Raw genomic sequence first — 27,427 nt, 5'->3', positions numbered from 1 at the left:
TGTATCTCTGATTTGGAGGAAGGTCAAAAGGTGGTTAAAAGGGGCAAATCTAGTAGGTACATTTAGTATGTCAACTGTCTTTTTTGCAAACCGAGGGGGGCTGGACGAAAGCTCCTAGAAACTAAATAGCTTGGTCTTGGTGGTTGTAATCAAGTTCATATGGTACAGAAGGAACTTTGTTTTATTTAGACCCTAGGATAGGGTTAACCTTGACTCTTTGTTAGCTCATATCAAGTCTGAGATATTAGTTGTTCTCTGGAGCTTGAAATCCAAACATTGGACTTTTAGACTTTTTCATAAGAAATTGAGTTCTATGGCCTAAGTGGCCACGCTCCATCCTAGGTAATTATCTTGACCTTTTGATAATATATTTCTCGCATTACAAAAAAAAAACTTGGAAGCCCTCTCTCAATGTTCATGCTTGGCAGTTGGCCCAGCAACTTGCAAGCTCCAAGAAAAAATTCCCACTCTCGGTTGAGCTTCGCAAAACGCCGCGTCAAAAGAAATTCATTAATTCTTCAAATAATCAACGAGACAAACGGAGGGGCCTGTAGCTGTCATAAAACCGTCTCCCTACCTACTATATGTAGAGACCTCATCACGTTCTGTGTGAAAGGAACCAACTGCTTCGTACGAACAAAGCCACTCCGGCGGTGATCGAGACTCGAGACTCGAGACTCAAGTCTCGCCTCGGCCCGCTATCTGATCATCGTCTCACCGCACCAAGAAGAGCATGGAAAAACCCGACAATACCTCATCGTCCCGCCGATGCTGCATTTGTAGATAGGAAAAGGCCGGGAAGACCGCAGGGACGACAGCTTTCTGCCACGTTCCGTCATCTGTGGTGCCCTGTCAACACCCTTACTTACTGAATGTCGTCGTGAGTTTCTAGCAGGTATATGCCTTTCTGAGCACTGTTCCCGGTGTGGAGATCGGAGCGAGAAGCTTCCACATTCTGGTCAGCAATTGACTCATGTTCCATGTCTTCTTCAAACATTTCTGGCTCTTTGGGATCACAAAGTCAACAATCACAGGTTTTGGCCCTTTTTGGTCTTTGCCACATAGGCGTCAAATGCCTGTAAAATAGCCAAAGCATCAACATTCAACAGAATTCAGACATACACAAGTTGTGTGGCATCGTGTAATTGTTTAATATTGAATAAGCACAACATTGTGCAGCCTACCAACAGTCTCAAAAGGAATTGTGACACTTGGAGAAGAAAATGAAACATAGCCTTGAGGAGTGTGTAGACAGCAGGGCGACACCTCTTACAGGCAGAGTGGCAACATCCAGATGGTAGCTGGCAACACCAGCAGCTGGAAGATGGGCGGCAACTAGGAGGGTGTGGAGTAGCCGGATGATGAAGGTGGAAAGCTGACAATGAAGTTGAAGATGAAGGGAAAGGGATATGGGATTAGAGTAGCAATGCAACCGAGTCCCCCTTTTGTAGAACATTCTTAGTCACTTGACCTATCGAAAAGTCTTGAACGATCTAAACTAAAAAATTAGTTTTTGGGGCCTGTTTAAGAGCTAGAAAAATGTTTCTCAGGCTGACTACGAGGACAGGTGCTGACACAGGACATGATTTTAGTAATTTGCAGTCTCTCTCTGTAGATGAAACTTAAGGGGTTCAGCTGAATTTAATGCATGGGTTTATTTGAATAATGTACGCAGATATTCTTACATTTCAATGAGCAATATAATTGACAGGTCCTGCATTTGTATGCATGTGCAAAAAGCGCTCAAGTGTTTGTCTGTATATGGCCTGCTAAGATTAAGACTTCTGCATCTTTTAGTAAATTACTGCGGCAGGTCTTTGCTATGATGCATATTTAGATGCCTTGCACCTTGGACTAGACAATGACATAATCTGCTTTCTTCTCACTTTCAGCAGTGCTGATTGCTAGAAGAGGATAAAGAGGGAACACCTCAAGAAAAGGTAGAGGTGAAAAGATTGTGTGCAAGTCCATGCTTTCTGGTTTCTTCCTCGAATATATTCTTCTTACAGGTTTTTATAGAATCTGGAAGGTGCACCATGGGTTCTTTGTTTATGCTATGGGTGATGTTTCTGCAAGCCACCTTTGTTACTGCAACAGATTTTCACACTTATGATATCTTGAATTCCTTGTAGGTAATCCACTCATTGTTGGTGTAAGTATGGGAAAAATTATACTAGCATGACTTGATTTTTAAAAACTTTCTAGCTTTGCAGATCAGATGTTAGAAAGCTGAAAGTGGGAGAAGAACTTTTTGGCGAGCAGCTAGCTTTACAGAAGGGTCAATGTGTATATCTGTTAGAAGGGCTGGAACTACCAAAGTCATATGAAGTCAAGATCTCTTATCCAGCTTCGGTATGTGTCTACCTTTTTGTACTTTCAATCGTATAGAAAGAGTGAAGAAGAGCTTTCTTACCCTCCTTTCTATAAGTTTACGGTGCTAGAGAGCATGGTCCCACCCTAGCTATGCTACCAACAGCCATGTAAGGTTTTGACTTTTTCATAGGTTCAAGTTTAGCTTAACCTCCTATGACATTATTTGCCTCACCAAGGTAAGTGAATCCCAATAATGTCTACCAATGAAGCGTTCTCTGAAGTAGGTATTTGAATGAACGTGATAAACAAAAGGGGAACAAACTATGCTGAATCAGTCCCTTCTTTAACTAATCATTCACTTAACCCATAATCTCTTTGTGTTGGGCTTCTCTAACTCTACATCGTTGTCTATTTGATGGAGTTTTTGTTGAATGACATGATCCTTAGGCCTTATTATTGGAAGTTCCCATGGCAAAAGACTTTAAATACAACATTGATGACTCGCTCTTAAACTTTTATGAATCTTTCCTTTATGTAACAAAGATATGTTCCTACTAATGTATTTGTGAGAGTGCACAACAGAAAGGAAAGCGAATATGGAACGAATAGAGGAGGAGGGTGAATGAGACATAGGAGAAAGAAGGAACAAATTGACTAATGACTGAAAGATATAAGGCTAAAACAGTCAACCCCAACACACAGCATATAGTGTTCGTGTGCGCGCTAGATGGTAGCAATGGGATGAGAGAAGAATGAGGAGGGATGGTTGAATGATGGATGAATGAGTGAGGGGGCAGACTGTCTATAAATAGGCAAATTCGGGCCACAATTGTTATATAAGTGTCGAGACCCAAAATATGGGTGCCTAGTTCAATTTGCTCAATTGACCAAAATGGTCATGGTGCCCAAAATGAAATGCATTAATGTACCCTTAATCTAAAGTGTCTAAAACATATAAAATGACATACAAACACAATGTCAGAGCTCCTAATGTTCTCATTTGACTTAGATTGAGGCTGATAGGGAAGAGGTGATTGTACAAGGCACATGTTTGCTAACATCCCCTCTTAGATTGTAGATGTTGGAGAAGGCCAAACGAGATGAAATGGATTCAAGGGTGGTAGGATAGCCATTGTTGATGAAATCTGTTGATGAAGAATGCCAACCAAGGAGCAACCCTTCTTCTTAGGGTGTGGGGTCTTCCCATAGTGAGGACACTTGGGATATCATTTACGCTTCCCCTTAAAAATCTATATTAGAGTTTGAAGATAACACCGATTTCTTGGACTTCTTATTCCCTTTCTTTTGCTTAGCTTGTGCTTTATGTGAAGATGCTACTGTGAAGGCATGGCTATGTGTACTAGCTTCGCCAAAATCTCTCCCCTTGCGATGCGCATCCTGCTTAAGCACCATCGAGACTAGCTCTTTCTAAGTGAGAATATCCTTGATATGAGAGGTGAAGAGACTGATGTAGAACGCATCATATTTTGGTGACAGAACATGCGAGAGAAGTGTCACAGCTAGGTTCTTCAAGGACACGATCTTACCAAGGGATGTGTGCTCATCCTGGATCTTCTCCATCTTGTTGATTTGATCCTTCATTGTAGGGGAATATGCGACAAAGAGTTGTCGCAACCTCAACTTGAGGGATATGCGATGCCCAAATTTTTGGATCTAGTAGAGAGACGACGCTTTCTTCAAGACTTCCACAGTGGTGTGGATGCGTCTTACATGCACACAGAATTTGCACAACTCAAAAAAAGAAAAGAGTGGGCTTTCTGATCCCACAAAGTTGCTGAGTCCAAGGTTGTTCAAACACAAAGATTCACAATAGGTCGGGGAGGGCTGTCCTAAAATCCCTAAGGTCAAAGGTGTCGAGGATGCACTCAACTTTGCATGGACATAGAGGGTAGTTCATTCCATCTAGCCTCTTAGATGCGGGTAGAGAGGTTAGGATAGGCACTTGCACTGGGGGTGCCATAACTACTAAGTAGGGATTGGTACTAGGTTGCTTGAGAAGATTGAGAAGGTAGAGAATGATAAGATGGTGGTTGGGAAGGAACCAACCATTCCATGATGCTCACAATCACGGCTTGTGAATGCCTGTCTTCATGGTCTCAGTTTTTACTATGATAGTCTAAATGGTTCTAATCTACACAAACAATACCCCCGCACACCCCCCCCCGAAAGAAAAAAAAAACCCAAAGCCACACTTGCCTTAAATGTCCTTCAAGAAAACCGGCAAAAAACCACATGAAAGGATTGGTTGCTCTGGCTGTTTGGGGTCTATCAGTCTGTTGGTCAGCAAAATATGATATGCAACAGTGTAGACGGGGAGTAATGGAGCTGGGAGGGGTGATTTGATGCTAGGTAGGCAGATGTTAGAGATATGGTCATCCCTAGGATGGGCACAAGCATGTACATGGCAGTTTAGGGCAGTTTATGTTGTTGCATAAAGATCTAGAGTAGGTTGGGCAATAGTTCAGCAGTTGCCAATAGGTTGGGTAGGGTTTCGGGCAAGCCAATTAGGGCGGACGGTATTTGCCATGTGGCATGCAATTGTTCGCCGCATTTTTTGCATTATTTTATTCATTTGTGTGCAATCGGCCATATTTGGCAATAGTTGGCTTTCTTGTATTATTTTATGCCTATGTAGGCAGGTGTGCCCATTAGTTTTGTTGCAAGTGAGAGAGCTCTTCAGTTGGTGATACTTCAACACTTTGTTGTATATATTTGCCTTCAGCATTCAACATTCATTCTTTGTAGTCTTCAATGTTTTACTCTCTCTTCTTCATGTTCATTTCTTTCTTTTGGTCTAGTCAAATGCTTTAGTACTTGCTACCCTTCGACATGGTATTAGAGTAGTGTAGAACAGCTGATTGATCATGGGCATTTGAAGAGTAGATTTCAATGCGACACCAAGACTCGTTTTCAGCATTGGAGGGCACAAAGACTACCTAAGCTAAGAAGATTTGTGGAATGGAGGTAAGAGAATAACTAAATTGAAAGCATGTCTTGCAAAAAGACACCAAAAAATGCATTTTTTGACTATACATCTCAAAAGAAGAGGTTTTTTGGGGAGGGGGGAAAGGCGTTTTTGGAGACGGGGGGGGGTTTTTAAAATTTGGGCTATCTTTTTGGACGCCCAATGGGACCTACTCGACATGGGGTGGTAGGTTATCTTGCCGCACCCCTCCTTCGTCATCGGCTCCTTCTCCACCACCACCACCTCCTTCTCTTTGTATTGTAGCTTCCCTAACACCATTGACAGGTTCCTCTACTTCTTTAGAGAGTATCCCTATCCCTTCTGCATTCCCTTAGCCTTTTGGTGGGGATGCATAGCCGCCGTTAGCTGGGGAGCTTCCTTCAGGTGAGGAGGATGTATCTTTCCTTAGCGAGGGGGAGCCCCTTTCCCAGATAGGTGATTTGCAAGTACCGAAGGCTCCATAGCCTCCCTCATAGCACGATGACCCTATCACCATTCCTCGGTGGTCTCGATGGCTCATGGAGGTGTTAGCCTGCTCTTTATCATTCTTAGTCTGTCATCTCCTGGTTGTGAGCTCCTGTCAGAGTCTGACAGGAGACAGAGGAGCTCTGTCAGTTCATTTTGTGGCTGTCCTGGTTAGCCCGCAGCCTGTGGGTGTCATACAGCCCAAACTGGGCTGTTTTTTGTGCAGTCTGCCCATTTTCTGGGCAGTCGGCCAGATCTGGCCAAAGTCGGCCAGATCTGGCTGGTTGGCCAGATTTGGCAGGTCGGCCAGTTTTTTGGCCTGGGGGCTATATATAGCAGCCTCCCCAGTCATTCCAGCATTATGCTCTGCAGGTTCAGCACTGCCTCCGTCATCTCCGTCTCCGGCATTGGTGCTGCCACTGCTTCCAGTCTGTCTTGGTCCCCTCACTGACGCTCCGGGCTGCGTGCAGGGACTGCTCTGTCCATTTCAGTGTATTCAGCATTCATCTCAGTCAGTGCAGACTTTCTTCCTTCATTCTTTGCTTTCTCTTTCCTCTCCTCTGTGTTCGTGTTCTTCTTCCGTTGCGCACTCTCACATGGTATCATCGCCTGATTGAGAGCATGGAGCACATACCCTCAGGAGTGAGATACCCTACCGCTGCTGCAAACTGATCAACAACTGCCAGGCAACTTCTACAGGAGGCCTTTCAGCCTGGGTTTTGCTGCCCACACTGTCTGCAGAGGCTGCCACGTCATCCAGCAACGCAGAAATCCTGCGTTTTCCATCAGGCTGTCCCTCCTGCTGCTGGGCGACCTCCCTACAGGCTGCGTTTTGCTGTCCTGCTGGTCGCTTTCACTCCAGGCGGCACATTCCTACTGGCGACTTCTTTCTTGGTGCTGGTGGTCTCTTTCCTGGTGATCGACATCAGTTATCTTTGCGTTTTGCAGATCCAGGTGTTTGTAGGCACTCTCTGCCTGCGTCTTGGTGGTTGGTGACCACATTGCTGGTCCTATTTCGACAGCGGCACAACTTTTTTTTGGTATTTTGCAGATTGGAAGATGTCTTACCAGTTTTCAGGCTTTGACGACTCAGAGGATGAACTTCTTTTTCATCATTCCTCTGAGCGGAGGCGGGATTATCGTGAAGTTCGACATCGGGAAGAACCTCCTCGCACTCATCCTTCTTCAGTCCATGCATCTCAGAGGGTTCCATCTACCGCGAAGGTTTCTTCAGTGAAGACTGCTTCAGATGTGCGGATGCCTTCCTTGATTCCCTCTATTCAGGTGCCGATTCTCCCTTCCTTTCCGAAGGAAGATAAGTTGGATGGTTCCAACTACTCCCTATGGTCATGCAAGGTGGCCTGCATCCTCGATACCTTTGACCTTTGGGAGCTTGTTTCTTCGCCCATCGACCGTCCCCCCGTGGATTCGTCCGATGGCACCTCTATGGACCGTGCAGCCTTATGGGATAGGCTCAACTCTCGAGCCCGTTTCTTTCTTTTTATGAGTCTCCATGATTCTGTTCTTGTACATGTTCACAGGTTACAGACCGCGGCGGAAGTGTGGACGAAGCTTGCGTCTTTGTATCAGCACAAGACATTTGCCCACAAGATTTCCCTGGAGAAGAAGTTGCGGATGCTCAGTCTTGATGGTTCTCCTTCCATGAAGGAGCACATCACGAAGATGGAGGATATGCGAGGCGAGCTAGCCTCTCTTGGTCGTCTGATATCGTCTGAGGATATGGCGATGATTCTGTTGACTCAGCTGCCATCACCCCGTTATGATGTCTTCTACACCAGCCTCATCACTTTGAGGACCCGTGAGACACTCCTATGGGAGGAGCTTTCCCCGCTTGTCTTGGAGCATGACGAGCGACTCAAAGAGGTGGGAGCCAGCGGCTCCACCAAGGCATTTACGGCCGGCACAGGTGGCGGCAAGAAGAAGAAACAAAAGAAGGAGAAGGCCAAGGACAAGAAGGAGGAGGACAAGAAGGATGCGAAGGAGAAGAAGCCCAAGTGTCCCCATTGTGGAAAGGGCACTCATCCCGAGGAGAAGTGTTGGCAGAAGTATCCCCATTTGAAGCCTAAGGAGAAGGACTCGAAGGCGGCCCCAGCCACAACAGAATCTGCGTTTGTGCATGTCTTTGTTGAGGAGGACACTGCCCTAGCTTCTACCACACAGGAGAAGCCTTGGCTCGTTGACAGTGGAGCATCTTCACATATGACCTTCCGTCAGGATTGGCTTCAGGATCTTCGTTCCAGAGGGGGTACAGTCACCATTGGTGACAATTCTACAGTTCCTGTTCGAGGCGTGGGGACTCTGCCTATGTTTTCTGACAGGCGGTCTTCCTCCGCCAAAGTTCTCTATGTCCCTGATTTGGGTTTTAACCTATTATCTGTGCATGGCCTTACTCAGTTAGGTACCCGAGTCATTTTTACTCAGGATGCAGTCACAGTGGAGGATGCTTCTACAGGTGATGCTCTTTGGACAGGTACACAGGAGGGTGGGCTTTATACGCTCACAGCCTTGGCTGCGCGGACTTCCCATGAGCTTGGGCTGCTTTGGCATGCTCGGTATGGTCATTTGAACCTCGATTCTCTTCGCCGGGCTTCTAGGAGGAAGATGGTAGAGGGACTTCCTGATTTCCCTCCTCTACACACTTTGTGCCCTAGCTGCTTGAGGGGCAAGTAGCACCGGCAGCCTCACCCGTAGGTTGCTTCTAGGAGGGCTACTTCTCCGCTTGAGTTGGTTCACACCGATCTTTGCGGACCTATGGGCACGGCCTCCCTTGGGAAGGCCAAGTATTTGATGCTGATTGTGGACGACTTTAGTCGTTATGTGTGGCCTTATTTCTTGGAGTACAAGAGCGAGGCGTACTCCCGTTTCTGTGAGTGGCAGGTGTTTGTGGAGACCCAAACAACTTCCAAGGTTCGTGGCGTTCGAGCTGATCACGGTGGCGAGTTCACTTCTCACCTTTTCTCTCAGTTTTGCAAGGACCATGGTATTCGGGTGGAGTATTCCCATCTGAACACACCATCAGAGAATGGTGTGGTGGAGCGTGCGAATCGGACCATGCTTGAGATGGCCCGATCTATGCTGGAGCATCGGAGTCTTCCTCATTTCCTTTGGGGCGAGGCGGTGGCTACAGCGGTGCATATTCGCAACCGCTCTCCGACTTCGGCGTTACAGGACATGACTCCGTATGAGGCTTTCTTTGGGAAGAAGCCTTCCGTGTCCCATTTTCGCATCTTTGGGTGCGATGCTTTTGTCCATGTGGACAAGAAGAAGAGGAAGATGAAGTTCGACTCTAAGTCGAGAAAGCTTATCTTCGTTGGTTATAGTATGACCACGAAGGGATATCGGCTCTACGACCCGACGACGCGGCAGGTTGAGGTGAGCAGGGATGTGATCTTTGATGAGGCTTCGGCCTCTGAGGATCCGATTGATGGTTCCATTACAGATGTTTCTTCATCATCGACGGACCCCCCCCCCCCCCCCCCCCATCCCCACCTTCTCTCCCTTCCCTTCCTTCCAAGATGCCCCTTAGCACCCCCCCTATTCCTCCTCCTTCGGCTTCCCTTTCCCCTTTGGTGGATGTGCCTCCGTCTACTACGAGCTCTTCTACTGCCACTTCGGGATCTTCACGGGATATACAGCCTTCTTCAGATGCGGAGGATCTACCTTCACTCGGTGAGGGGGAGTCCCTCTCCGATTTGGGTGCTTTGCAGGTTCCGGAGACCCCCCGGTCTCCCTCACCGCAGCAGGAGTCTCTCAGGATTCCTTTATGGTATCGCCGGCTCATGCAGGATTCAGGTGTTACTCACTTTCCTGCTTCTTCTACAGGTCCACGTCGATCAGCCCGTTTACAGGCCCAGCGGGACAGTTCACTATGTGTGAACTATGCTCTTATGTCACAGATTCTTCAGGATTCCGAGCCTTCCACTGTGAAGGAGGCTCTTGCACAGGATATTTGGAGACAGGCTATGGAGGCTGAGCTCGATTCCATCGAGCGAAACCATACGTGGAAGCTTGTACCGCGTCCCGCGAAACGGAAGGTGATTGGTGTGAAATGGGTCTTTAAGACCAAGTATCTTGCAGATGGCTCCTTGGACAAGCATAAGGCTAGGCTTGTTGCCAAGGGTTTTGCACAGCGTGCAGGGTTGGACTACTTTGAGACTTTTGCTCCTACAGCCAGGTTGTCCACCATCCGAGTTCTTTTGGCTCTTGCTGCTCACCACCGTTGGCCTGTCTATCAGATGGACGTCAAGTCTGCTTTTCTGAATGGCGTTCTTGAGGAGGAGATTTATGTTTCACAGCCTCCTGGTTTTCTTGTGCAGGGGAAGGAGGATCATGTCTACAGGCTGTAGAAGGCTCTTTATGGCCTAAAGCAGGCTCCTCGTACTTGGTACCAGCGGATTGACCGCTTCTTTCTACAGAGTGGCTTTGCGCGCTCCGCTTATGATCCCAACCTCTACTTACGGGTTGTGGGTTCTCTTTCGGTGTTCTTATCTTGTATGTGGATGATCTTATCATTACAGGGAGTGACACTCAGCAGGTGGAGCATACATGGTCCATTCTTCAGCAGGAGTTTGACATGACGGATCTAGGGATCCTTCACTTCTTTCTAGGCCTGGAGATCTATCAGATGGCACAGGGCATTTTTATCTCGCAGCACAGGTACATCTCCGAGCTTCTTTCGGAGTTTGATATGGCTGAGTGTCGGCCTATCTCATGCCCCATGGACCCCGAGTCCAAGCTTTTGACAGCTGGAGTTCCTCTTACCGATCCCACCCGTTATAGGTGCCTTGTCGGCTCTCTTATCTGGCTGCTTCACACTCGGTCGGATATCTCTTTTGTGGTGGCTTTATTGTCTTCTTTTATGCAGACTCCTACCCAGGATCACTGGCAGGCGGCCTTGCGGGTTCTTCGCTATTTACAGGGGACTCGATCCTTCGGGATCATGTATGGCGATGGGATTACCCTTTCTGGATGGAGTGATTCTGATTGGGCAGGTGATGTGGATTCGAGACGATCCACTACAGGTTATGCTTTCACCCTTGGATCTGGTGCTGTCTCTTGGAGCAGCAAGAAGCAGCCTATTGTGGCACTTTCTTCTACAGAGGCTGAGTATCGGGCCCTATGTTCGACCGCTATGGAGGCAGTTTGGCTCCGTCGCTTACTCGCGGAGATTGGCTTTTCCCAGACCGGACCTACGGAGCTGCGCGTGGATAACCAGAGTGCTCTTGCTCTGGCCAAGAACCCGGTGTTTCATGCTCGCACGAAGCACATTGAGGTTCAGTATCACTATGTTCGAGAGCGGATCGTGGATTCGGAGCTGGTGGTGGTCTATTGTCCTACGGCGGACAATGCAGCTGATCTCTTTACGAAGCCTTTGCCTCAGGCTTCTTTGCTTCATCACATGCGGTTCTTGGGTCTTCAGACTCTCCCAGGAGTTGAGAGGGGGTGTTAGCCTGCTCTTTGTCATTCTCAGTCTGTCATCTCCTGGTTGTGAGCTCCCGTCAGAGTCTGACAGGAGACAGAGGAGCTCTGTCAGTTCATTTTGTGGCTGTCCTGGTTAGCCAGCAGCCTGTGGGTGTCATACAGCCCAAACTGGGCTGTTTTTTGTGCAGTCTGCCCATTTTCTGGGCAGTCGGCCAGATCTGGCCAAAGTCGGCCAGATCTGGCTGGTCGGCCAAATCTGGCCAGGTCGATTTGGCCGGTCGGCCAGATTTGGCAGGTCGGCCAGTTTTCTGGCCTGGGGGCTATATATAGCAGCCCCCCCAGTCATTCCAGCATTATGCTCTGCAGGTTCAGCACTGCCTCCGTCATCTTCGTCTCCGGCATTGGTGCTGCCACTGCTTCCAGTCTGTCCTGGTTCCCTCACTGACACTCCGGGCTGTGTGCAGGGACTGCTCTGTCCATTTCAGTGTATTCAGCATTCATCTCAGTCAGTGCAGACTTTCTTCCTTCATTCTTTGCTTTCTCTCTCCTCTCCTCTGTGTTCGTGTTCTTCTTCTGTTGCGCACTCTCACAGGAGGATGAAGGTGTTACCCATTTTTTTACTACTACTATAAGTCTACGCAAATCAACTTGTTTACAGGCCCAATGGGATAGTTCACTTTGTGTGAAACTATGCAGGATGAGCTTGATTCTATCGAGGGAAATCAGACTTGGGATTTGGTTCTGTATCCTCGACAACGGAGGGTGATTGGTATGAAGTGGGTTTACAAGACCAAGTATCTTACAGATGGTTTCTTGGACAAGCATAAAGCTAGGCTTGTTGCCAAGGGTTGTGCACAAAGAGTAGGATTGGATTATTTTGAGACCTTTGCACTTATGGCTCGTATGTCTACCATTTGAGCTATTTTGGCTCTATTCGCTACAGGTGCCTTGTTGGCTCCCTTATCTGGCTCATCCACACTCAGTCGGATGTTTCTTTTGTGGTGGCTTTGTTGTCTTCTTTTATGAATTCTCCTACGCAGGATCACTAGAGGGCAGCCTTGCATGTTCTTCAATATTTACAGGGGACCCAATTCTACGGGATCATGTATGGTGATTGAATTACTCTTTCTGGATGGAATGACTCTGACTGGGCAGGTGATGTTGAGAAACCAATTCTTCAGTTGATATACTTCATTTAGGGTTTCTCATTGACAGCTCCAAAAAGAGCTAGTGTTCACAATTTGGCCACTTTTTCAGTGGGTGCCCACACAATGGTGCACCACCCTAGATAGCTTATCCCTATAAATAGGTAGTTCATTCATTCTTCACCACCCCACTACTCTTCAGTCATTCTTCACCATCTTTTTCGGTCACCACCACTACTTCCCTTCTCTCACCAGTCCCTTCCACTGCCCTTACACCCCTTTAAGAGGACATTGCGGTTTGTGGCTCTAATTGCCTTCACCCTTTCTCTTTTGCTTCAGATGCCTTGTTCCAGTATTAGGCCTTGTGTTTGGAGCATCTTCCACTTGGTGTTACTATCATTTGCTTGGCATCAATATCCTTCTTCTTTAGGCTCCACCTTCACTTGCGATTTTTAGTCTGAAGGTCTTCTCCTTGCTTAGTGTCATCATCTCCAGCTTGACGTCAGCATCCTAGCCTTTGGTGACAGTCTACATCACTGAGCGTCGGTGTTTTCATCATTCATCTATCACAAGGGCTGCTAGGACTTGCATTTTTGCAGCCTGGCTCCTTCTCCATCACGTGGTGCCACTTGTTTGTCATAGAGGTTGTTGGGACCTGCGTTTTTGTAGCTTGGTTCATCCTCCATCACCTGGCGTTATCATTATCCACTTGATGCCAACATTTGGACTGCTTTCCTTGCGTTTGATAGCTTCGACACTTTGGGATTTGCGTTTTTCTATCTAAGTCATTCCCTGGCATCAGAGGACCGTGGTTTGCTCCCTCAATAGTTGTCCTTCACCTTCCAGTGATTACTTTGGTAGCCCATTGTGCGACGGATTGCGTTTCGCTCCCTTCACTATGCAGATTTCCCATAGGTGTTGTTGCTTGATTCAAACAGGATTGTGCAGTTATCTTTTGAGCTTTAGCTCCGTTGTATCAGCTTTTCTTCTCATAGCATGATTTAGTGCATCATCACTGTGTTCTTCTTGTGTTTCTAAGTTTCTCTTTTTTCTTAGTGTTTGCCGTGCACACTCTGTGTTACTTCTCGCAAACCCTATTGCCTCTTTGCACTGTTGCTTATTTTGACATGGTATCAGAAGAGCGCAGGAGCTCAGAGAGCTAAAGACCCTATTCGTTAGAGAAGGCATAGACAAGTTGCGGGTTCGGCATCATCTATTGATTTCCCCCCTTATTTCTATTGCATCATATGGAGATAGAGATACCCTTCTCTTCCTCTCCCACCTATCCTTCCCTTTATAGGTTGACACTCTGGTGCTATGACTTCTCCACAAGGAGATGGACAAACCACTAGGTGCTCCTTTTTTGGCATCATCAGAACCCCCATTGATGCTTGTTGACATGGATCTTTGCCCCTTATCCCATTGGAGTATATGCATCTAGCTCTAGGCACTCAATGTGCCACCTCTCCCTTTTGGGCCACATAGTTTATTTTGCATCGGCTTTCAAATTTTAATGCTCAAGGCAGTAAGACGGTTTGATACGCACTAAGCCCTTTTGAGCCACATGAGGATCGACTGGTGCCATGGCCTCCTTGCGACCACTACAATGTGCTATGGAGGTTGCTTCTACTTCTTCTAGGGTTTGAGGAATGCCACCTCGACAACTTGCGGTTCTACAGTCCGCTCCCTTGAGAGAGAGTGATTGATAGTGATTGTTCGACACCCTCTATTACTTTGGCTCCGCAGTATGCTCCATTAGCTTGAGCCTCACCTTTCCCCATCCTTAGACTACTCAGGTTCGAGAGGCCACCTTTGGGCATTCGATACCCCAGATACCTTCTTTGGCCTGACTGGTGGCACTTTCTTTGTCATTAGATAATTCAGAGTCTATGGTCCACGAGTTTTCCTTGACAAACACAAGGCACGATTGGTTGCCAAGGGTTTTGCGCAAAGGGTAGGTGTTAACTTTCATGATACTTTTGCACCCATAGCTCGTGTGACCACCATTTGAACAGTACTTGTTCTTGCTAGCCATAGGAGATGATTGGTTTATCAGTTTAATGTCAAGTCCACGAACTTGAAGGATGATGTAAAGGAGAATATCTATGTAGAGCAGCCTTTTGACTTTTTTTCCTTAGATGGTAAGGTATACAGGTTAAAGAAGGCTCTCTATGACCTTAAATAGGCTCCTTGTGCTTGGAATGAGAAGAGCAACTCGTTCCTTTGAGAAAGGTTAGGGTATATTGGAGATCTACATTCGATCCAAATTTGTACATCCATACGACAATGGGAGGGCACGCGGTATATGTGCTCTATGTGGATAATCTCATCTTGACAAGTGACCATACCCAAATGGTCAAGTAGACTAAGATAACACTCCACAAGAAGTTTGGGATGACGGATATGGGGTTTCTTCATTTCTTTCTAGGTCATGGGATATGGCATATTGAGAGGGGGATCTCTCTCCTAGGAGTGGTATGTGGAGGAGCTCAACAACTTTTGAGATGTAGGAGTGTCAGACCATTTCTACTCACATGGATTTGAATTTGAATGCTATGGCTCATGCAAATTCACCATTGGTGGATGCTTCGTGCTATCAACCATTGGTTGAGTTGTTGATTTGGCTTCTGAATATTTGGATCGATTTCTGCTTTCCAATCGATTTGCTTGAAGGCGCCCCCCCAACCTTGGCCTATTATATCGAGTAGGTGTAGATGGTTCGGCTTTGGTGTTATGAGGCTGGGTGGATTCAAATCGAGCTAGAGATGTTGATCAGAGGAGATCAACTATAGGCTATTATTTTCTTCAAGGTACACGTTAATTTCTTGGAGCAGCACAAGAAGCCGACTGTAGTTGCCCTTTCATCAACAAAGGCTAGGTAATCGAGCAGGTTGTACTACCACTTGTGAGACCATTTGGCTTCAGAGGTTACTAGAGGAGCTTTGCTGCTCATAGACAGGAGCTACTGCACTTCTATGTGATAATGAGAGTTACATAGCATTGGGATGGAATCCCATTTTCCATGCTATCAATATTAGTGAGAAGCTCTTGGATGGGACCACTCATGTGGAGTATTGCAAGAGAGGATAATGTGGTAGATTTGTTCACCAAAGCACTTCCTCAAGCCATTCTTCGTCAGCATTCCATATACTTAGCCTTATGCTGTGTCTAGGATCTAAGAGGGGGTGTTTATGGTCATCCCCAAGATGGGCAGAATCATATACAGGGCAGTTTATGCTGTTGCATTATGTTCTGGATGGGCATCAATTTAGCAGTTGTCAATAGGCTGGGCAGAGTTTCGGGCAGGCCAAACAGGGCAGACAGTACTTGTCATGTGGCATGCAGCTGCATGTCATGTCTGCCCTGAATAAACACAGTCTGCAGCACAAGATTTGATGATAGTAGCACCAAGGAAGTGCCGTCCAGCAGGATTTGAGCGGTGCCTAGCTGCTACAGCAGCCGCCTGTGGTAAATGCAGCATGATAAGCACTGCCTGCACAAAAACAAAAGTTAAAGATGCACTATCCGTGCAAAACAGAAGGTCAGTTGGCAGCAACTAATGCCGTCCAGCCCATTGTATGTGCCACCCAGCAGAGACGGAGGCTCCCAAGCATAAAACTCATGGTATAGAGGTATGCCCAGTACCAAACACAGCTTTTAAGTGCAGAATTCAGGCCACTCTGCACAGAAGAGAGAAAATGCAGGGGCTGCAACATCTGGAGATGACACCCAACTAGAAGGATTTTTGGACAATTACTTCTTTTTGAAGACTCCAGCTCCGACCAAGGTGAGTGATACCATGTGTGAGTGCGCAATGGGAAGGAAAGCAAACACATGACATGATTGTCTACTCAAAGAATGAGACAAAGCATATAAAGCATTTGGACATTATGTCACAAGACTATGACAACTATTACCTTTTTGTTGATTTCTTTATTACATACTTTATTTGGTTTTTCTTTTTGGAAGGATCCCTTTTGAAATCTAAACGCTTGAGTTGCATGGCCAGTATTTGAAACGGACAGGAATGTCTAGTGAGTCAAGACTGGACAGTTAAGGTCCAGTACAAGTCTGGAAGAGACTGATGGCACTGTAGATTGACAAGTCTGGAAGAGACTTGTGAAAGTGTATATGGACAAGTGTGTTGAAGAACTAGCCTGGAAGAGATTAGTTCAAAGTGAAGATGGATAAATCTTCAAGAGATTAGTCCATGTGGGGTCATCAGTGGAAATTCACTTTCAGTTGAGCTACATTGCAAATCTGGATGTAGCCATAGTCTGCAAAGATGGTCAGAAGACTAGTGGGATGCAATGGAAGCAACTCCTAAAATTTAGGGAGTTACTATTTTTGGACCTCAGAATCTGTTCGCGTCATTATCTTCGTTTTTGCACGAGGATCAATCTTTTGGTCTGTGCCGAGGTCAAATTCTGCACCGAGGATGGAGAATTTTAGACCGGAAGGCTGGAATAGAAAATATCTTCCAGTGCTGCCCCTTGGCACAAATTTGTGCACTTACCTTTTTAAAGAGGGGCTGGCGTGCAGTTTTTTGATGGTCGGGGGCTCATTTGTGAAAGGGGAGATGGATTGCTGCAGATGGAGAGCTCTTGAGAGCTGGTCTACCTTGTCTATGATGCACAGAGGGTTGAGCTTGCTTCCTACTCTCTCTCTTTCTCTCCCTGATAGTATGGTTATGCTGCAAAGTCAAGGGCCTTTCTTTTGATTCAGGTACAGCTGTGTGGAATATGCTGTTTTTGCATGAGGCAAGAGCCTCTTTTCTCTAGGAACAGGAGCAGTTGTTTGCTGCCCACAAGCAAGAACAGGTGAGGGTGGTAACCTCACCAAGCAAGTGTCTGAAACAACATTAAATCAGTTTTGATTTTGGACTGTTCAGAGGTTATTTTAGAACCCAATTAATGTTAGAATCAAGGGGCACTTGGCCCAGATGATGCAGACAGTGCAGGGAACAATATGAGCTGAGAACAGGTGTCAGAACAGGTCTGAACCAGTAATTACAGTGGGCTGAACAGTACATGGAACAGTATGAGTTGTAAACAGGTTTCAGAACAGGTCTGAACCAGTAATTACAGGAGACTGAAATGGTCAATTCTGAACTCCAACCAGAAGTTTCAGATTTGGGCAGAGTTTCCCCTCCTGGTCAACTTGTTTTGGGTCAGTAATTGTATTGTTATGCTGCCAAATTTCACCCAGAATAGGTGAAAGACAGCCCATTGTACTCTCTCTCTTTTTAAAAATAAAGAAATACCGCAAGGGGCACCTAACTTAGGGGCCAACAGGGTGTCTGTGTGGCAACAGGAGCATTCTAGCTTCCTGTATTTCTTCTTGATTCTGTGTCTTTAAGTTCAGGTAAAGTGGGCGACTGTTAATTGGGTGAAAGCATTTATATATTTTAGATGTCCAAGCAATAGAGCCATGAAAGTTTGAAGCAAATTGAAATTCAGCAAACAATAAACTCACAACAATGTATTTGTGCATGCCCTTTTATAATCAGTCTAGCTTTGCCCCTGGTCTTGCCCCTGGTCTCTGCCAACTATTGCTTTCACCAATGGTGGAGGTTCACATGACAAAACTATCCTAAGTGCTACTTACCAGGCACCAAGCACAACAACAAACTGATCTAATCTCTTCCTGGGCTGATGTCTACCCACCAACAGGGGTCTTTACTGCACCATGCAGCCGTAAATAGACCTTATTCAGCATAATTGTTTCCAAAAAGAGAGAAGATGATAATCGACCCTGATTTAATCCCAAAACAGCAAGTCTATGACAGCAGCCAGAGAAAGAGAGAGAAGATGGTTTTCAGTCCTCATTTGTTTCAAACATTGAGAGCAATATGAGAGGAGATGACACACAGCGAAATGCTAATCCAAATCAGTAGCATGATGCTGTTCCTAGTGCCATGATGCTCACATCTGCTGGTCACAATGCTAGAAAAAGTAGGTAGCAATGCTATATCTCAGCCTCCATACATAGGAAGCTCTTCTCTTGCTTCAGAATGGCTTCTCTCAGCCTTAATCCAGCCCAGTATGGCTGTCCCAATCTGCATGTAGAGCCCAAAATAAGAAGCCATGCAAAAGTCCCAGGCTAATTTTCTGATATACAATATGATATTTTAATATTAATGACTGCCCAAACATAAAAATTTAAGTGGTGGTCTAATTTAGTCTAAACCTAAAATTTTAATATCCTTGTCCAAACTTGGGCCCAAACTGTCACATGAAGGCTCTAAGCACTCCTTTGACCCTTAAATTTCACATTGTAACCTTTGGAAATTATAAATTGTAAGGTCTTGCCTATGTCCTTTGCCAATGCAATATCCGACAATGATCATTCTTAGAGAGAATAATAAGCTCAGGTTCCCTTTCTTTTGTTCCTTTAGATGCAGCACTTAGTGATCCTCTTTTTAGGAGCAATAAGTACTATTGAAAGGTCGCACCATGCAGACAGAGTCAATAATATGTTTTCTACACTAGCAAATCTTGAAAGTAGCAATTTTTAAGAGTCCAAAAGCTAGGCTTATATACTGATGTCTATATATCTTGATGCATCCTTTATGCACTGGCACATGATAATGTAAAGATTTATAGTTATTGAGAAAGAGAGAGAGATCTGTCCATGATAAATTTGCAAACCTTGCCATAATTCAAGTTGGATGCCGCTATTGACAAAAGATCTCAAGCAATCATGATGCTGTTTTTAAGTGAAATTTTGGGCTTCAAGTCGAAAGGAAACACAGCACAAGAAAGGATATTAAGGAAAACAAGTACAAGCAAGAGCATAGGAAAGAAGCCTACGTATATAATGTGGATAACTATCATCCACATAACTAGGTGGGTGCTCAACATAAACTTCGTCTTGCACCTCCTGATGCAAAATGGCATTTTTAACATCCATTGAATGCATGATCCAACCCTTTGATGCAACCATTGATGTGATAGCCCTCGTAGCAGCCATTTTGGCTACTAGCGTAAAAGTCTTCTCATAATCAATACCATGAATCTACAAACATATCATTGGAAAGGTCTTGATGAGAGGATTCTAAAGTACCCGTGTTTGACAAAGTTAGAGTTTATATGCTTAAGTTATGGCCTCTTGATAAAAAAAAGTAACCTCAAAAGTTTTGTAATGGCAATCTCACCCTTGTTTGTCCTTATGGAATATTCCTTAGAATCCTAAGGAGCTTAAAAGGCCCAAAAGTGAGTCCAAATTTTTCCTAATGCATTTTTTGCTAACCAACCTTGCCTTGTAGCACTCAATTGATCCATTGCACTTATACTTCACCTTGTAAACCCCTTTGCAACCAATAGCTTTCTTACCTTCTAGTAAAGGCACCAAATCCCATGTGCCACTTTCCTTAAGAAAAGGCCATGTGGTATTTGGTTTAGAAGAGGGAAAACGTTCCGGCTTGTGGAGGTGTCCTTTAGGTTTTTCGGGTTGTGCAAGAGGGGTTGCTGGGTTGGCTGCTTCCATGAAGAATGGTGTTGTTTGTGTTTTCCTAGTATGAGAGTTCTCAAAGGTGACTGATTAGTGTTCAAGGTCAATGTATATGTGTCGGATTTATGTGGTCTTCATTACTGTTTTTTGAGTATGCAAAGGTGCTTGAAAGGAGAGTGATTATCAATGTTTGGCATTTTCTTGCATATTACTTTAGATACCAGCCAAGTTCGCAATTGAACTTTTGAAACAAGGTTCCTTCCCAGCAATCAGAGGAGGAAGGAGACTCTTGAATACTGAGAAATTGATGTTCAGAGCAGATGAGAGCCCAGCTGCTGAGGTTGGTCTTTGTATGCTTGCTATGGATGTAACCAATGGTAAATACTTACTTATTGGAATGGATTATATATCTTATTTTGTCTATATGGGTTACACCACTGGCAGGTCAATGAAGGGACTACATCAGCTCATGTGCTGATTACAGTAGATGCAGAGGGGGTAGTTGCAAGGCCATACACAAAAGATCATGACACTGTCATCTATAATATCTGTAAGCTTTTCTTGCCTGCTAATTTTGTACACATACATTTCAAGCTTGGGATTGGTGCTCATATGCTGAATTCTCCTTAATATATTGTTTCCTTTTGATACCTTTTATAGCATCTTTGGAGTTCTGCATAGGGTGGAAGGTTTAAGATAGGTTGTGGAAGTAGAGCATTCATATGGCATGGTGGTTCAGCAACAAGGGCTTGATTTCTCATACACAAGCATGCACTTTTTCTTGTGATTTTCCATGTGTGATACTGCTAGAGCAGGGACCTGGGATGGGTTGGAGCATTGGAGGGGGTTTGATTGTTCAGATTCTTGGGGATATAGGCGCAAGAGGATCTGATGCTGATCTTGAACTGGTGGTTTTATTTTAGTAAAACTTTGCATTGCTGAAGTATCTCATTTTGAATGCAGTGTGTGAGGAGGTTAGACTTGGTATCCCACTGCAGGCTTGGTGGATTGGTCTGCTGGGGGTAGGGGCAATAATACTTTCTGCATTAGGTCCAATGTATTTGCCCAAAAATTTACTCCCCCGGAAAGGTAAAGAAGTACTGAAGGAGCTGGCTGCTTAAATGTTTTTATGGCAATCAGTTGGTGATTTTGTATCTGTTTCTTGCCCTTTGAAGTTTCCCTCAAGAGTGCAGCTATCTCCCTTCTTCTTTTTTCTTTTCCAAAGATGAATGCAGGAAGCTGCAGCAATGTTGTTAAATGCTTACATGTGTCTAAAAGTTGTGGTCGAAAAAATTAAATAAGTGCTTCCTACCAAATTTTCTTCTCGAGAAAGCATTTGTTGTACCAATCCAGGCTATTCATTCGTCTTCATATGGCCAGTTTGGTGGCTTCTTAAGCTCAATGTCATCAACCAAATCTGTTGCATTTAATTAATCTTTTAGTTTACATGGAATTGGTACCTGTTCTGAGCAATTTACAAGCTAAGTTATGAGGGTGATGACTTATCTTCATAAGTCTTGTTATTGGACTGAGATGCTTGGTGATAACCTAGCAAGTCCAGCCGCTAAATATTTGAAGGTTTGCATTATTGGTATTGCAAATGTGAGTGTGCTTTATGTGACTTTCCTTTTTGTGATGTGTTTTGCATTTTGGAGAAATATTGTAATAATCTCTGTTTTCAAGGCTGCTGCCATGGTGAATGCTTCAAAAATTCTTTGAACCAATCCTCCGCGCTCCCCCCCACCCAAGAAGAAGAAGAGGAAAGCACACACACAAAGATGTAGGCTATATCCAAACTTTAGCTCATCCAAAAAGGTTGGTGGCTCGCTGAGCTCCATTCCATCAACTTTGTTTGTATTGGTGTCAACTTTTAGTTCACATGGAATGGGTCCTTTTTTTGAGTGTTTTACAACCTATCTTATGAGGGTTCCTTTTTTGAGCATTGTAGTTTACATGGAATTGGTCTCTTTTAGTTTACATGGAATCAATCCACTTTTTGAGCATTTTACCATAACTTACCTTTGACGGATTGAGATGCTTGATGATAACCTAGTACAAGGCTGTCTTTTAAGTATTTGAAGGTTTGCATAATTTGTATCACAAATAGTAGTGCCCTTTATGCTGCTTTAATGACTTGTGATGTGATTTGCATTTTGAAGAGAGATTGTAATAATCTTTTTGTTCAAGGAAATGATATGCTTCAAAAAAACGTTGAACTAGACAAAATACTTTTGCACCAATCATTGTTGTATTTAATGGTCTTCTTGTTATACCAAAGTTATGTGGCTAGGGAATGTAGGCATCATCAAACCTCTTCATTATTTTATTCTCCTAAAATGACATGCTTCAAAAAAACATTGAACTAGACAAAATACTTTTGCACCAATCATTGCTGTATTTAATTGTCTTGTTATATCGAAGTTATGTGGCTAGGTAATGTAGGCATCATTAAACGTCTTCACTATTTTGATCTCCTTTTAGGTTACTTGAAATTTGTTCCTCAGAAATTAGCTCATAGTAAGGTCACAATTTTACAAAGTCAATTTCCTAGGGTTGCAATATGCTCTTTGTACATCATAGAAATGGAATCTTTGTGACAATCTAGAGCCTTTGTTGATTTTTTCAAGCACTTCAAGTTCTATCACTTTTAGATTGAGCTTGATTGTGTTTCATGTATGTTTAATGAATTCCATGTGATTTGCATTTAAAAGGAAGATTGTATAAATCTTGCTTTTTGAAGTGATGCTTTGAATTCTTGTATATACAACCACCTATCTTTTGAATGAATTGGTTGTCTCTTGGTTTGAGTTGGCTGAAGTAAGTGGCTTGTGATTTTGGGACTTGTTTACCTCTTTGCCTAGCCATTATTTCAAAGAGTGCTTAAAATTGCTATATGTAGAGCAAGTTACTTTCCCAATCACTTGGTTAATTGCCACTTTAGGAGAATAAAATAATGAATTTTTTTTCATGGAACTTAAGGGTAGCATAATATAGGTATTTAGTACTCGTAAAGTAGCATACCTAGTATGAAAACATCAAAATAATGGAAGAAAGGTCATAGTGGGTTTGAAGGTCACGTGAGTCTTTTATAGATTTCTATTCATATTCTCAAGGCAATTTACAAATGAAGATATTCATGAATCCTTTAAATTATTGTACAAACTAGGTGAATTCTCTTTCCAATTGGGTGGCTTTTAGAAACATATTGCTATAATATAGCTTTGATGGATTGGTTAGTTGTTGCTTAATCATCATTCTACAAAGTGTTTAGATGTATGTAATGTCATACTTGTACTTTAGCAATCACTCATAATCAACCTTATTGTATCTTGCGCTCGTGACAACGAAAAGCTTGATTAGCTTTTGCATTTTTCACATCCCATTTACTTTTTTTCGAAGTTGAGGATTTTTATAGATGTTATCGACGAGACTTTGGTTGCTCTTTGATTGTAAGCTTAGAAGTTTCCTTTAGGTGCTCTCTCTTAAAGTGTAGGATTATTTGTACCTTATAAAGTTGAGACTAGGTATTTGATGTGTTTAAATTTATGAATTGGGTAGGATGTTAGCCTTGTCTTAACTTAGACCATTTAAAGTTTTATTTCACTCTCTTTGAACGTTCAATCTCCTTGGATATGAGTTCATTTTAAATATCAATATACATTATCATGAGTGTTGGGGGTAAAGGCGCATGTGCTTGATCACTTGTGTTTTATTACACTGATAATACTCACACATATATACGCACAGAAGTTGATGGGTGTTTATCATTGTCATTTTATTTTTTATTCTTAAAAGTGACGTTAAAATGAGGGAAGGTTAGTTACACATTGTTATTGTTGGAGTTTTCACATCATGTCTCTTGCTTGGCCTACCATAGCTTTTGCTTTGGCTCATGGACTTTCACTCTGAGCTTCCTTCCTTTAATTGGTATTAGAGCATTGATACGGGTAGTTGCCTCTTTAGCTTTACTTTAGCCTAGCCTTAGAAGCTTTAGTTTTTCATCAATGGCATCCATGGTTTCAACTTGTTAAGGTAATTGTTGATATTTAGCTCTTTTCAAGTCTCTTTATACTTGTTAGGAATCTTTCGGGTGATATTATCATCCATTACTTTTTAACTCATTACAACCAGCAGTAGCATAAGCAATATAATAATAGCTAGTGTGATTTGTGTTAGTGATTTGAGCTTGCAATATTCATTTGGTATTTGATTTTATTCTAGTGGGAGTTACTTGCTCACTAGTTTGATACTTCATATTTGAACAGAGATTTGGGTTTACGCAGTTGAGCTTACTTCAGTGAGATCGTGGGACTTAGTTGAGTTATGGTTGAGCTCTCTTGATGCTATTTGGATGTAGTTGTTGTCTAGCGTGGACTAACTTGATTCATACTTTGAGCTGGTATCTATCTCTATCAAGTTATTATTGATGTATCCAAGTATTTAAAGTACCAACAAAATAAGGACTCCACCTTATTACTAGCCGAACTCCTTTAGCCATTACCTATTCTTACGGGTAAACGGATTGACATTTCCATGGATTTTATAATGGGATTACCTACTACTAGTCATGGATGGAATAGTATCTATATGGTTGTATTGAGCTTTTTTACACTTGCTTAGTCAGTTGTGTATTTGATAGTTCTCTTCATCATCTTTGAGATCTATTATGGTTGAGTTATGATTAAGCTCTCTTGATGCTATTTGGATGTATTTGTTGTCTAGTGCAGACTAACTTGATTCATACTTTGAGCTGACATCTATCTCTATTAAGTTATTAGTGATGCATCCATCTCGCTTAGCTATGTATTGCGTTTTTTACACTTAGTTAATTGTGTATTTGATAGTTTTCTTCACCATCTTTGAGATCTACTATATATGTGATCGTTGAGTCTCTAGAATGTTTAAGAGTTCTTGGTATTGACTGTCTACTCAGTGAGTGCTAGTGGTTTGTATATATTTCACTTCTTACAGGATATACTTAGCGATTGCAGATTGGATTTTATTGGTTGATTGCTCACTTGGCCTTAGATTTTACTGTTGTCATTATTTTCAACTTGTTGTAATTGTAAGTTTATGCATTCTTTACAAGGACATATGCTTTGACTTGATCATCATCTATTGGTAAATAATGTTTAGTTTTACTCTTTTTTATTTTTTCTTTGTTAGACATTGTATTAGCTTTAATTTTGACATGTTTTGTTGTAATTTACAATAGCTTGTTTGTCTTGGACAGTGGTTTTATTTCTTGCATTATGGTTAGTAGGCTATCTTTAACATTGGGACGTTGGATGACACTAATTATAACTATTAGAAGGTATAAATTTGATAGATTCTAGTGCAGAAATTGTAGATTAAGTCATTGAGATATGAGGGTATAAAGTTGGAATGCTTTGATAGTGAGGATTGGGTTGAATTGGATGAGTTATGTGAATCTACAATCATTTTGTCACTCTCTAAGTAGGTCTACTCTAATGTCTTCACGATAGATTACTTACGAGTTATGGGATAATATTCATAATATCTATGATAATTAGAGCCTTGTCTCTCAGATATATTGGTTGAAGTAAGTCATGGATCTTCATATGGAGGGGATTTTCATTTTCACCTACTTAAATGAGTTTCATTTTATTTTTAGTCACTTGTTTTCATAGAGAATTGAATTTAAGATTTTTTTTAAATTAGTTATATTGAGGTATGGAACACAATGCATACTTGCTTGTTGAAGGGCTAAAATTGTAGAATATAGAGAGTACTAATTTGAATGAAGAGGTTAATCGAAAAAATGTAGATGTTTTTTGCATCTCATGATTTGATGGTTGAAGCAACAATGGTAGAAGTAGTAATAACCACCATGGGAGTGACTCAAAAGTCTCATTCTTAATCACATGGGTAGTCTTGTAGTAAGTCATGTCATAATTGACTTGTCACTATTATGAAAAGCGGAGTCATATTTGGTCACAATGCCATAAAATGCGTGATGACAAGCGCAAAGAAAAGGAAAAGGATAAAGTGCAGGAGAAGAATGATAATTGTAGTATTGTCCTTAGTAAGTCCAGTGTCAAGATTGAAGATATTAATTTCATGCAAATTGATTTCGATAATAACTATATACTTACATATTCTCTTGATGTTTCATAGTTGATTGATGTCTCATTCATCTATGCTTAGGGTTGGCTAATTGATTCGAGGGTTTCATTTCATGTCACTCCTCATGGAGGGTGGTTCCACTCTTATAGTATGATAAGATCTATCAAATTGGGTAATGACTTGGTATTGGATATTGTTAATAGTGCTCTAATATTCAAAACCAAAGTTTTTAACATGATATTTGACCTTGCTAGATCTACGTATCATTGGATCACTCAATGGAGTCTTTATATTACTATGTGCTCTTTGTACACATGGTGTCTCGAATAAAGGAATACCAAGCTCATCATCCAAATTCTCTAAACCATTAGAATCTCCATTAAATTTCAAATGATTAGTAGATATATTAATACCATTCAACACTTTCTTATTCCCTTTATCTTTACCTCATGTAACACTTATAAATACATATGAAGATGTGAGATTTTTCCTTAGTGACGTGTAGGTTATGTTGTATCTTTTAGTGATTCCTCATGGAAGCTTATATGTGGAAATCTTCTCGTGGCATGAGATGCTAAGTTTGATACTCTTTATCTCTTATTTGTATCGGGGTCTATCGGCCATATTTGACAATGGTTGCAATATCACATTTATCATTATGGCATTGTTGTCTTGGACACATGTCATTAACAAGAATGAAAATGCTTATTTATTTGTAGTTTCTTCTGCCTTTTGACTATAAGTATTTTGATTTCTATGATCATTGTCTTTATGGTAAACAAACTTGTAATTTGCATAAGAAGTCTTGCATTATGCAGATGGGTGAGCCTCTAGCTGTTGTTCATTGTGATGTTTTTGCACATATACCCTTGAAGTCTTTAGGGGGTATTAAGTATTTTGTTACTTTCATTGATGATTACACGCATGAGGTTTAGGCATACCCCATAAAGCAAAAATTGAAATTCTTGGCTTTATTTGAACGATGGTTTGCTTTTGTTGAGAATTAGTCTAGGTATAGGTTGAAATGCTTATGATCTGACAATGGGGGCGAGTATGTATCTAAAGTCTTTGAGCAGTTTTGTGATGAGAGGGGCATTAATCATTAGTTGACTTCCTTGTATATCCCATACTAGAATGATATGGTTGAGCACATGAATGTGACGATTCAGGAGTGAGTTTGAAGTTAAGCAAGCAGGCTTATTGCAGTATGTTTGGTATGAGGTAGATATATTAGATTAATCGAATCCCATATACTGCTCTTGACTATCAAATTACAAAGAAGGTATGGTTTGGAAAATCTCTATTATATGCTCATCTACACGTCTTTGGTTGTGAGACTTTGTGCCATGTTCCTAAGAACAAGCGTACTAAGCTAGATTCCAAGTTTGTAAAATGCATCTTTCTTAGTTATGGGGATGAAGGTAAGATGTCCCATAGCGTATGGGATCTGTAGGCTCGAAAGGTTCTCTGGAACTATGATATTTTCCATGAGGAGAAAATGTATAAGCAACATGAGTAGGTCATTGAGGTACGCAAG

General features: G+C 42.7%; 1 protein-coding gene across 6 annotated transcripts; it reads left to right on the top strand.

The window, feature by feature from the left end:
- The first annotated feature begins 543 nt into the window (after nucleotides 1–543).
- On the top strand, nucleotides 544–24,384 carry LOC148025404 (uncharacterized). 6 transcript variants are annotated; one of them, XM_087692524.1, is made up of 7 exons: nucleotides 544–1,034; nucleotides 1,893–2,128; nucleotides 2,214–2,352; nucleotides 20,021–20,143; nucleotides 20,248–20,353; nucleotides 21,487–21,618; nucleotides 24,069–24,384. In XM_087692524.1, the coding sequence occupies exons 2-6, from the start codon at nucleotides 2,037–2,039 to the stop codon at nucleotides 21,585–21,587; spliced, it is 561 nt and encodes a 186-aa protein (XP_087548650.1). In that variant the 5' UTR covers nucleotides 544–1,034; nucleotides 1,893–2,036; the 3' UTR covers nucleotides 21,588–21,618; nucleotides 24,069–24,384. The 6 variants fall into 6 exon arrangements, with proteins under 6 accessions (XP_087548650.1, XP_087548649.1, XP_087548648.1 ...); XM_087692523.1 differs by lacking the exons at nucleotides 21,487–21,618; nucleotides 24,069–24,384 and adding an exon at nucleotides 20,767–21,448 and having other exon boundaries at nucleotides 551–1,034; nucleotides 1,896–1,940; nucleotides 2,010–2,128; XM_087692522.1 differs by lacking the exons at nucleotides 21,487–21,618; nucleotides 24,069–24,384 and adding an exon at nucleotides 20,767–21,447 and having other exon boundaries at nucleotides 551–1,034; nucleotides 1,896–1,940; nucleotides 2,020–2,128.
- The last annotated feature ends 3,043 nt before the right edge of the window (nucleotides 24,385–27,427 follow it).

This window comes from Lygodium microphyllum, chromosome 14, assembly GCF_053477565.2.
Source record: "Lygodium microphyllum isolate KBCC chromosome 14, Lygodium_microphyllum_v1.1.10, whole genome shotgun sequence".
Lineage (NCBI taxonomy): Eukaryota > Viridiplantae > Streptophyta > Polypodiopsida > Schizaeales > Lygodiaceae > Lygodium > Lygodium microphyllum.
The sequence above is the reverse complement of the archived record's forward strand: the minus strand, read 5'-3'. Positions and strand labels throughout refer to the sequence as shown.

Bases quoted from the DNA above. Each gene is read 5' to 3' on its own strand.
- LOC148025404 (XM_087692523.1), top strand. From the start codon at position 2,037: ATGGGTTCTTTGTTTATGCTATGGGTGATGTTTCTGCAAGCCACCTTT. The intron at 2,129-2,213 runs GTAGGTAATCCA...CTAGCTTTGCAG, and splicing joins TATGATATCTTGAATTCCTT to ATCAGATGTTAGAAAGCTGA. The intron at 20,144-20,247 runs GTTGGTCTTTGT...CACCACTGGCAG, and splicing joins ATGAGAGCCCAGCTGCTGAG to GTCAATGAAGGGACTACATC.